At 39.5% G+C, this 11859-nt stretch overlaps 1 protein-coding gene and 1 long non-coding RNA gene across 2 annotated transcripts in view; both read left to right on the top strand.

The window, feature by feature from the left end:
- Window positions 1-11859, top strand: part of LOC132103542 (uncharacterized) — a 206026-nt gene that overhangs the window by 81574 nt on the left and 112593 nt on the right. The window lies entirely within an intron of this gene.
- Window positions 2174-11859, top strand: part of LOC132103537 (doublecortin domain-containing protein 2-like) — a 21800-nt gene continuing 12114 nt past the window's right edge. The window contains exons 1-7 of the mRNA XM_059508652.1: window positions 2174-2517; window positions 6446-6497; window positions 7437-7513; window positions 8153-8287; window positions 8641-8790; window positions 8866-8920; window positions 8995-9157. Coding sequence (XP_059364635.1) covers window positions 2231-2517; window positions 6446-6497; window positions 7437-7513; window positions 8153-8287; window positions 8641-8790; window positions 8866-8920; window positions 8995-9157 — 919 coding nt within the window. The 5' untranslated portion in view covers window positions 2174-2230. The remainder of the gene's footprint in view (window positions 2518-6445; window positions 6498-7436; window positions 7514-8152; window positions 8288-8640; window positions 8791-8865; window positions 8921-8994; window positions 9158-11859) is intronic.

Here is an 11859-nt window from a genome sequence, read left to right as displayed (position 1 = left end):
TCTCTCTCTCTCATTGATTACTCTGAGTCTGATCCAAACCGTTTGGCGGAGGCACGGAGAGCGCGCGAGTCATGACTAACACTTCATGACTTATTAGAGATTTAATTATCAAATGGCGGATTCGCAAATGATCGCTTTAGTACATTCGGCAGGCAATTATACAATAATGATATTAAATAGTGGGGCAAATCGGCTGCCAGGCCACCGGGAATAGTCCCGGTTCTCCCGGTGTCCAGTCCGCGCCGGATTACCACAGACACGCAGAATGTGCAGGAGTCATATATTGCATTTTTGGGGCTTAATATTCACAGACACTAGTCCATGTCATGTTTTGATTCAAGTGTACTGACCTACTTTTGATTTAGTCATCCAAAATGTGGCATATTCCGTCCGCGTTAGGCATTTCGTTTTTATGACTGGATTCTACAAACCAGACTGTGTTTCCGCATCCCGGAAATTATTAGGGCGGTATGTCTCAGAATAGTCAGTGCAATATGGGAAAGAAAACAGTTAAATCTGTATGTGGATGTGTGTAAATATTCAAATGTAATCCCCTTTGTAATCGTTAAAAATTTCATAAGTAACTAATTACAGTAACAATAATTTTGTAATTAAATTACGTAACGCCGTTACATGTACCTAGTTACTCCCCAACACTGTATATATATATATATATATATACGGTCATGGTTGGGGACACTTCATTTACAGCGATATCGTTGACTTGATTGCAAATGATTGCACAGATACTATTTAAACTGAACTGATCTGAATGATGACATCACTGTATTCAGTGATGAACTGCATTTTGGCTTTATTAACTTAATGATTTTGATTTAATGCTGTTCAGTTGCTTTGCCACAATCTGTATTGTTAAAAGTGTCATATAAATAAAGGTGACTTGACTTGTTATATATATATACATATATATATATATATATATATATATATATATATATATATATATAAAACAAGTCAAGTCACCTTTATTTATATGACACTTTTAACAATAAACCTGTTCTTCATAGGGAAATGCTGTGTGTAGAGATGCACTCATTAACCCAAATCTCCAAGGCTGCTTTCCCTCGACACTCATCTTGCAAACAGTCAAGGCATTTAACAGACAGTTGTTATGCGAACCACCAAACAAACATGTTTTTTGTTCCAAGGTTTGAGCATGAGATGGGCTGTACCTGCACATGGACTCCTTGGTGTCCAATTAGACTGAATCAGACTCAGGTTTACTCTACTGGGTGATGAATGCATCCTCGTCCAGCAGTAGTCATACATTCATGTCTCAGTTTAAAGTCCAAAAAGGCTATTTCTCATGGTAGATACTGCAAAATCACATGTACTGCAAAATACTCAGCACCACATGCCTATAATATCTAGACTTGTTCTTACGAGTAATTAACCAAAGTATTCTAGTATCTATGATATATTCCTAGTAACAACTTAACAAACATTAATACCTATTGTAGTGCAAGACAAGACTCAATTCTGTGTCAAGTCCTCTTGAATGAGCTGGTCTTGACTTGCCAGAAAAAATAAATAAAGAAAGAAAAGGTCTTGGACTCGTTGGACTAAAGAGATGAAACCTCTTCCATGAGCACTTCAGTGAGCTGTTTTATATGGAAGCCCATTAACGCCACACAATTATTGTGACTTGTTAACAATTCACACTTTATTTCTCAAAATTCGGAATTATGAGATATATAACTAAAGTTTGAGAAGAAAGTTTTATATATAAACCTATAACTGTGAAGAAAAATGGCAATCTGTGAGATATAAACAGATAGAAACTGCAATTTCTGCCTTTTTTCTTTTCTGAACTGCAAGAAACGAACTGAAATATTGCGAGGAAAAAATAGATAATTGTGAGATAAATTAAGTTGCAGATACCTTATTATTCTTTCTTTCTTTGAAAAGGAATGGGCTTCAATATGACTAGGTATGCTACTATCAAATAAAGTTATTGTCTAACTTGTAAAACTTTTGAACTAGTCCTTTACTTATATCAGCCCAAATGAGAGTTCTAGCTCTATCTGTAGTTGTGGCAGGTTGTAGGGTGATGTTAAATGAGCTGGAGTCTCTGGAGTAGTGTTAAGACTGTGATGTCTCTATAGAAACACCGCCCAGGCGTCCATCATGATCAGGAGATCGCGCAGATCTGTTCATGAAGCGCGTATGTCTGTGGTTTGGAGCCTGACTGCTCTCGCGTTCCGTGGCCATGAGTGCGGAGAAGCCCAACTTCCTGTCTCAACCTGAGGTGAAAAATATCTATTTCTATCGGAACGGGGATCGGTATTACGAGCCCAGGCGCTTGGTGATTAACTCGAAGCGGGTCTCGACCTTCGACACGCTGCTGCGGGAGGTGACCGGCGGCGTGAGGGCTCCGTTCGGCGCGGTCCGGAGCATCTACACGCCCAAAGCCGGACACCGGGTCCAGTCCCTGGAGCACCTGCGGAGCGGAGAGCAGTACGTGGCTGCTGGACGAGAGAGCTTCAAGAAGATCGAGTAAGACACTTCTGTCTGTCTACAGAGCTATACCACCAGTCAAACGGTTACATTCTTATTCTCCATATTGTATAATGATAGAAAACTTTATTTCTAAAGTTTATTAAACTTTGTTAAACTTAAAATGTTAGTTTTATGAATAAGTGTATGTACAGGAAATATGTATCTATTAGTCTGCATTAGAATTGATTTAACATATTTAAAGAAATAGTTCACCCCAAAATAAAAATTAGTTGATAATACTCTCACTCTCAGGTCATCTGAGATCAGGATGAGTTTGTTTCTTCATCAGGTTTGTAGAAATGTAGCACTGCATCAGTGTCTCATCAATGGATGCTCTGCAGTGAATGGGTGCCGTCAGAATGAGAGTCTGATAAAAACATCACAATAATCCACAGCACTCCAGTCCATCAGTGAACATCTGGAGAAGACAAAACCTGAAACACATCCAGCATTAAGATGTTTTTAACTCAAACACATAGAGTCTATAATCCATAATAACACTTCCTCCAGTGAAAAAGTGTTCTGGTCTGAATCAGGAGAGAAATCTGCACAGATCAAGCAGCGTTTAAACAGCTCTAAACAGATATGTGTCTGGATTCTGATGTGAGAGACAAGAGAAGATGCACTTTTTCACTGGAGGAAGTGTTATTATGGATTCAGATTGTAATAAAAAAACATCTTAGTGCTGGATTTGTTTCATTGCTGAGACAGTGATGCAGTGCTACATTTCTCACAATCTGATTAAGAAACAAATTCATCTACATCTGGATGTTTCTCAAGAAATGTTAATTTTTTAATGAAACTATTGCTTTAAGCCAGTGGTTTTCAACCTGTGGGTCGCGGTGGTAGTGCAGGTGGGCCGCCATACTATTAAAAGAAATAATAATATTGTTCATATATGTAGAAATGTCTAAGTCATAACATAATAACATCATTTCATACAAAAAATAAATATTAAACTGTAAGTATGCTTCCACTATTCGAGCTCGCTGATTGGTTTAAGAATAAATCAATTTATATTTTTGCTGCATATGCTACAGAACATCAGATTCAAACATGCATAGATGGCTGTTGTGTTTCCTCCTGACTGCTTGCTCCGGTGACTGGCTGCCGAGCACTGCCTGGATCTGGTTTTCCCGTTTTACTGAGCGGTGCCAGCCCGAGTTATTTTCTGTTTGGCAGTTCATTCCAGGGCTGTGCGATTTATAAAAATTGTCATAAAATCACGATTTGAGCGTGCACAATTTCTGAATGGCTTTAGAGCACGATTTTCTGTGGCCCTGACCTCCCACAGTATGCTATCTGATCCAGTCAGAATGCAACGCGCCTAGCGTGAGAACAGAACAGACTGGGCATATGCCTAAGGCCGGTGACACACTGGACGCGTGGCGTAAGCGTCTCAGGTGCGTGGCGTGTCGGTTTTTAATTCGGCTCCCATGTTAACAGGTTAGAGCTTGCAGACTGCCTGCGTGAGATGCGCGGAAAACGAATGCATGCTAGAAATAGAACCGATGCCTATTTTTCACGTGACGCAAGCATGTTGGAAGCGTTTCCAGGCAAAATAGAATAGGAAAATACGTTTATATGTGATTTTGTACACAAATACATATTAATTCATGACATTTAGAGGTTAACCCTCTGGAGTCTAAGGGTATTTTTCAGATATAAATGTAATTTAAAAAAAATAAATAAAAATTATCGATTTTCAAATATTGCACCTGTCAAACATAGTCTATTTTGCCGTCAATACTGTTGACGGTGTCCTTCATCAGGCTTTCTATTTATGCTTAACATGAAGGTGTAGGTGTGTAAAAAAAAGAGTTGATATTATTGTCGTGAAGACAAGATCCTGGTCTGTTGGCGGCCTCCCTCTATGTCTCCTACAGCAGCAGCAGCAGCGCGCCAGCGCCACGTCAGGCACGATTCTGGTGAGTAAAGACACGGAGCAGCCGTCACGCAACTGCCACGCAGCAGAAACGCCACGCTCACGCCACGCAGCCAGTGTGTCACCGGCCTACATGTTAACGGATCAGAGCATTCACACTGCACACGGTAAAAGGCTAGAAATAAAAACGTGCTAAAATAATTAATATCTACTGTGAGTGCACAGGACCCAGTTTAAAGGTCCCGTTTTTCGTGCTTTTTTTGAAGCTTTGATTGTGTTTACAGTGTGCAATATAACATGTTTTCATGTTTTGCGTGTAAAAAAACAGTATTTTTCACACAATTCACCTATCTGTATACCGCTGTTTTCACTGTCATAAAAACGGGCTGATGACTTCCTTGTTCTATAAAGTCCCTCCTTCAGAAATACGTAACGAGTTCTGATTGGGCCAGTGGTTCCTGTGTTGTGATTCGACACCAGCTGAGCGTGCGCTGCCCTCCTGGAAACGCGATTGGGCTAGTTTTGAGAAGCAAGTGGGCAGGATTTGTTTTGAAAACCTGGCAATCCTGATCTGAACACATGTGCTGGAGATGTACTTATAATCACAGGAGCGCTTTTACTGACGAGATGCGCATGAAAATCACATTCGATTTATTTGCACAGCCCTAGCATCTAGTTAACAAAGCTAAACAGCGTTGCCCTTTGTGTAATAAGTTACAGAAACTGTTAAACGCACCAACTTAAATAATAAAATACACTTACCTGTTGTGGTCCATAAACAACGCCGTCTCCAGACAAAGAGGGAACTGGTCCATCTTTCAGGAATAATCTTTGTGCGAATCCGGCATTAAACTGATTGAGATTGAGGAAGCTGTCCTCAGCAAAATGTGCTGCACATAGTATTACATGTGGATTATAATTTTCAGGAACCGAATTAAACATAAATTGTAACCATTAATCTCCAAGTACAGCGTCCCTGGGAAGCCCAAACAGAGGTGAATGGACTCCGAGATGAAAATAACAGCGTTTCGATGACATGGTGACAAACACAAACGCAGCTCTTCCTCTTCTCCGTCGGAGCGCAACAAGACCACACCCCCTGTTTGTGTATTCATGTGGGCGGAGCTTAGTCAAAAAACTGTGTTAGTGACGTCATTCCTGCAGGAAGTAGAGGGATGTAGTCCAAACGGGTCGTTCGTTGTAGGAGAATTCTGTTAAATAAAATATCTCGCTTGGCATTGAACTTTGAGCTTTAGAATTTAACAGATATTATTTATACTCTAATAACATCATTACACACTAACTAAAGTTTAAAACATGGGATCACGAAGAACGGGACCTTTAAGTGAGAGGAGACACGTTTTAACACTCTCTCCGCGCAGAGCAGTGTGTATCTGAGCAAGTACGTCTGGTTTTGTGACAGAGCAAAGGTAATCTGTTTGCGAACAGAGAGATTCGCGCTCGTACATTATTTTAATGTGCTTTTTTTTTTGTTGCCATAAGTCTATAAATGTTGTTACACCTTTACTATAGTGATTATTTTGACTTATGTCTGTTCTAGATACGTTACAACTTTTTGATAAAGCTCTAATTGGTTTTCTTTTGGAAATATGTTTCAAATTCATCCTGAATGCATTTATGACTGTAAAGCATATCTGTGTGTGTCAAAATTGTGATTAAAATCAAAATCGCAAAATTGATCAAAGAAATCGCGATTTTTATTTATTTTTTGTCCATATCGCACAGCCCTATTTCATTCAATAAATACAGTTATCAATATAGTTTCTGAGTACTTAGTTATTAACCCAACAATAGCGGGGTCAGTTCATTTTTTTGCAGTGGGCCGCGCAAACATAAGTGTGCGGTGTTGTGGGCCTCGAGCTGAAAAAGGTTGGGAACCACTGCTTTAAGCATTAAATATTACATCATCATGTTTATTAACAACTAAATTGAAAAGTTTGACTAGTAGTGTCTGTATCACAAATTCTGCTTTGTAAAATGAAAAAAATAAAATAAAAAGTAATTCAGCTCACTTTCTAGTTACTTACAGATAGGAACCAGGAAGAAAAAAGTGCTTCAGACCAATGGAGTGGTAAGGACAAATATTTACACTGATGTCTGAAAGCTGTCTATGTGTCTCTATAACACTCACAAGCTTTGCTCCAATATAAACCTGCTGATGGCATTAATCAAGGTTCAGTAAGCAGTCGATCACTGCTGTAGTTCATGGAGTCCCTCGGGTCACAGAGGCTCAGACGATCTCACAGCATGTTTCTAACACACAGCGTATATGTTTAAAGGAATCCTGGAGCATCAGTGTGCTTTAACGGTCAAGAAAGACTACCTGAGCGAGGTGTCATGTTCAGACAAACCGTCTGTGTTGTCGTCTGGAAAGACTCACTTTGTTGTTGTCGGCTCATTTGTCAATGAATTATTAACCTGTGAATTATTATCCACGCTCTCGGATGCATATTTAAGTCAATGGCTCCGACCCAGAGTGCAAACAAAGCCGTCACTTCATATACTCCTGCAGAACTCAAGACTAGATAAAGAGACAGAAAGAAAACTACTTCTGTTGTCTTCAAAATATAGTTAAACTCTTACTGCTGAATGTATTGATAAACATTTATGATAAACAAAAAAATAAGTACTTCTATTGAAATATATTGCATTTAAATATATTTGTAATTACAAAGTTGCCATTTACCACACTTGGCTGTATGTCATGTCACTTTCACTTCACTTTCATTTAGGAAATTTAAACGTATATTCACTTTAAATATAATATTGAATAACACACTATAGATAAAATGACAATCAAGTACTTTACATGTGTGTTAGTATGTTAGTCAACACATCAACATAAGTGAACTTCTATAAAGCACAACGAACGATTTTATGAAGACATAATGATTTGAACATTTGAAGTTCATATTCAGAAACACATTTAGATCGTGATTAGATCTGGTGTTTAAGCTTGAATGAAACTGCAGGTTTTTCTGTCTTTGACTCTTCTGGTATCTGTGTGCAGCTCAAACCGGTTCCTCAGAGTCGTGTGATCGTGTCTGCCAGATTCCTCAAGCCCATCAAAGAGCCCTGCGCTGTATTGTAAGAGCTGTTTCCTGCTTTATTTCATCCCATAACTGTTTGCTCAGCATCACTGCAAACCTTCACACTAGTTTCGTGATTCCAGTTTCCAGATTTAATCAAAGATCTCTGTGGGATCTTAACAAGCTTCACGATTACTCTCCCTCCTGTTGTTCCAAAACAATGATACTGTTCTGTTTCTTTCTGTGAACTTCTGGAGCAATCTTATTGCTTTTTTGCACACATAAATCACTCACAGTGAGCACAGTGCTCAGAAAAGAGAGAAAAAGCACTTTAAAGATTTACTATACTATAAACGCCATATTAAAACCACATTGTTTGTATTTTGTGATACAATTTTATAGACTTTTATAGAACACTCGGAAGTAGTTTTTTTCATTCTCTTTTTTTTTTTAATCAAAAGTGACAAAGCTTATTGTGATTATTGCATGGTACACTATGTGTGCTACAAATGAAGATTTGATTCACACAACAACTGAAAACCACACTGACTAAAAGATCTTGGTTCATCCAAATGAAGAAGAACATAATAAAATGGAAGGTACATTCAATAAACGTCAGCATATTTTGTTAGCTGGTTTTCTGCAGTGCTGAACAGATAAAAGCAGAGATGTGTGTGTGTGTGTGTGTGTGTGTCAGTGTTGTGGCCAATGGAGACGTCCTGAACCCAGCGGTGAGGTTGCTGATTCCCAGCCGTGTGATTGGTCAGTTTGAGCGGATTCTGGAGATGATCACAGAGAAAATGGGCCTGCGGATCATTGGGGGTGTCCGGAGGTACACAAGCACGAGGAATGGAGGAAATTTACCCCATGGCAATAACAATCAAGTGAAATTAATTAATAGTGCTCAAAGGTTTTTTCTAAAATACAGAGAAAAAAACAAGTGTAATGCTTCTGGCAGCTGGTTAATAAAATCAGAGCACAACTCTCTCAGGCTAAATGTTTGCATGCATTTGTGCTCCTGTGTTTAGAGAAGCCACAACCGTTTTAAAAATGAGATCATTTTGATAACTTTGATTCTTGTGGTTCTCCAGGACACACTGTAGAAGTCTGAGAGGCTCATGAAAGTCATTCAGATGATGAGTATTTCTGTATTCCCTGAGCAGTATTTACCATCTTCTCGTTCAGTCTGTACACCTTTGAAGGGACTCTCGTTATGGACGGAAAGGAGTTAGAAAACGGACAGTTTTACGTCGCTGTTGGCAGAGACCGATTCAAAAAGCTTCCGTACAGCGAGTTGCTCTTCAGTAAACCCATCGGCATGAAGAGAGTGAACGGGTGAGAGAAAGACACCGTATTTTCTCTAGAGATGAAGGAAGTTTTCAAGCAGAATGTGACTGAATGTGATTTTAGGTCTAAAGCTGCGTCACTACCTCCGATATACAAATACAGACAGCAGAATGGAGATGTGAGTACAGAAACATCATAATACCAGAGGTTACTGTTTTGAAGTGTGTACTCATTGCATGTTTGTGTTGTGAGGTGGCGAGTGAGTGTGAGTGTGGAGCGGAGAAGAGCAGTCCTCCGGCGCAGAGCTGTAGAGAGCAGTTGTCGTCTGTGGTCCGAGAGATCTCACAGGCCAAGCTCATGAACATCCGCAAGAAGAGGAGCGGACTCACCGCGCCACAGCACACTCAGGACAACAGTAAGACACACTGCAGCACAGCATGCACAACACTAGAGTAGAGACCTTTGAGGTCTGTCTGATGGGTTAATGTTTGTGGAAGAAGTCTCTTCTGCTCAGCAAGGCTGCAATTATTTGATTAAAAGGCAGTAAAAACAGTGCTATATTTTCACATTTTAAATCAGCTGTGTTCTGTGTGAATCTGTGTTAAAGTGTAATGTATTTCTGTGATGCTCCGCTGTATTTTCAGCATCATTCCTCCAGTCTTCAGTGTCACATGATCTTCAGAAATCAGAATAATATGATGATTTACTGCTCAAGAAACATTTCTGATTATTATCAGTGTTGAACACAGTTGTGCTGCACAATATATTTGTGGAAACTGTGGTACATTTTATTTCTGATGAATAGAAAGGTCAAAAGAACAGCATTTATTTGACATGGACATTTTAAATGTCTTTACTGTCACTTTTGATCAATTTAATGTGTCCTTGCTGAATAAAAGTTTTATTTGTACATTTTGTAAAACTTTACAATAAAGCCTAATTACAAAACTAACATTAAATAAACTTGAGCAATATATACATTTACAGCATTTAATTTTTAACCTTTGTTAATGATAGTTAACATAATGTTAACTATAACAGATATAACTTTTGATTTAAAAAAAAAATCTATTAGTAAATCAACAAAAAATAAGATTAATTAATGCTAAAAAAGTGTTTTTGGTTACACTTTATCTTAAGGTGTCCTTGTTACAGTGTAATTATATGTAAGTAAGGAGCAGGGCCGTCGCTAGTGGGCTGAAAGGTGATGACGATTATAGGGGCCCACGGCCGAGGGGGGGCCCCCGGCGATCTCAACCGTCTGGCTGAAGCTAGCCTAAAAAGACGATCAGGACAGTTTGACAGGCCACTGCTGCATGTCGTCACGAAAGCTTATAATTTTCATGTGTTTTTAAGTCTGACCACTTTCCAGTTTAAACATTCAAAAGAGTTTAAATCATTCAAACACAAGATGCGGAAAAGCTGAACTGGTTCCTCGCGCGCTGTGTTCGGTGCGCACGCATCTCACAGTCTCAGACACTGAACCGAGCTCTCCTTTGCGAAGTTCTCCTCGAACTTCCTCCTGCACCTGAACGAACAAATACAAATCGCAGTTTAAACAAACAGAAAAGGATGTGAAAAAGCCCAATTCAGCACCGCGGTGTTCTGGCGTTTAGGGCTCAAGCTGAGAAAGGCGTTTCAAAACACTTTTTTAACACAGAATTTGCCTCTTTTTGCTCTTGTACCGACAAAAACATACAAAATACGTCAAAATACCCGTCTTGGAAAGTATGTTCGAAAAAACTGTTGGTTATGTCTTAAGTGAAGGTAAACAGTTGAGAAAAATATCGGATATGTATTATATCGGATGCTTCATCGTCTCTTAAAGGGACAGCGCCTTATTTAGCTACTAGCTGCTGTAATGTTAATACAAGAAAATGAAATTAAGAAAATCACTCACTGCTCTTGACTGAATTACTCCGTAGTTTTAACAGTCAAACCAAAAATTATTCAAACACCATATACTCAAAAAAAAAAAAAAGTTTTAATAGTAGGGGCAGGACACTACAGTCGTGGCCAAAAGATTTGAGAATTACATAAATATTAGTCTTCAATAAGTTTGCTGCTAAACTGCTTTTAGATCTTTGTTTCAGTTGTTTCTGCGATGTACTGAAATATAATTACAAGCTCTTCATACGTTTCAAAGGCTTTTATCGACAATTACATGACATTTATGCAAAGAGTCAGTATTTGCAGTGTTGGCCCTTCTTTTTCAGGACCTCTGCAATTCGACTGGGCATGCTCTCAATCAACTTCTGGGCCAAATCCTGACTGATAGCAACCCATTCTTTCATAATCACTTCTTGGAGTTTGTCAGAATTAGTGGGTTTTTGTTTGTCCACCCGCCTCTTGAGGATTGACCACAAGTTCTCAATGAGATTAAGATCTGGGGAGTTTCCAGGCCATGGACCCAAAATTTCAACATTCTGGTCCCCGAGCCACTTAGTTATCACTTTTGCCTTATGGCACGGTGCTCCATCGTGCTGGAAAATGCATTGTTTTTCACCAAACTGTTGTTGGATTGTTGGAAGAAGTTGCTGTTGGAGGGTGTTTTGGTACCATTCTTTATTCATGGCTGTGTTTTTGAGCAGAATTGTGAGTGAGCCCACTCCCTTGGATGAGAAGCAACCCCACACATGAATGGTGTCAGGATGCTTTACTGTTGGCATGACACAGGACTGATGGTAGCGATCACCTTTTCTTCTCCGGACAAGCCTTTTTCCAGATGCCCCAAACAATCGGAAAGGGGCTTCATTGGAGAATATGACTTTGCCCCAGTCCTCAGCAGTCCATTCACTATACTTTCTGCAGAAGATCAATCTGTCCCTGATGTTTTTTTTTGGAGAGAAGTGGCTTCTTTGCTGCCCTTCTTGACACCAGGCCATCTTCCAGAAGTCTTGGCCTCACTGTGCGTGCAGATGCGCTCACACCTGCCTGCTGCCATTCCTGAACAAGCTCTGCACTGGTGGCACTCCGATCCCGCAGCTCAATCCTCTTTAGGAGACCATCCTGCCGCTTGCTGGACTTTCTTGGATGCCCTGAAGCCTTCTTTACAAGAATTAAACCTCTTTCCTTGAAGTTCTTGATGATCCTATAAATTGTTGATTTAGGTGCAAT

The sequence above is a fragment of the Carassius carassius genome, chromosome 24 (genome assembly GCF_963082965.1).
Source record: "Carassius carassius chromosome 24, fCarCar2.1, whole genome shotgun sequence".
NCBI lineage: Eukaryota > Metazoa > Chordata > Actinopteri > Cypriniformes > Cyprinidae > Carassius > Carassius carassius.
This window is presented reverse-complemented; position numbering and strand designations above follow the sequence as displayed.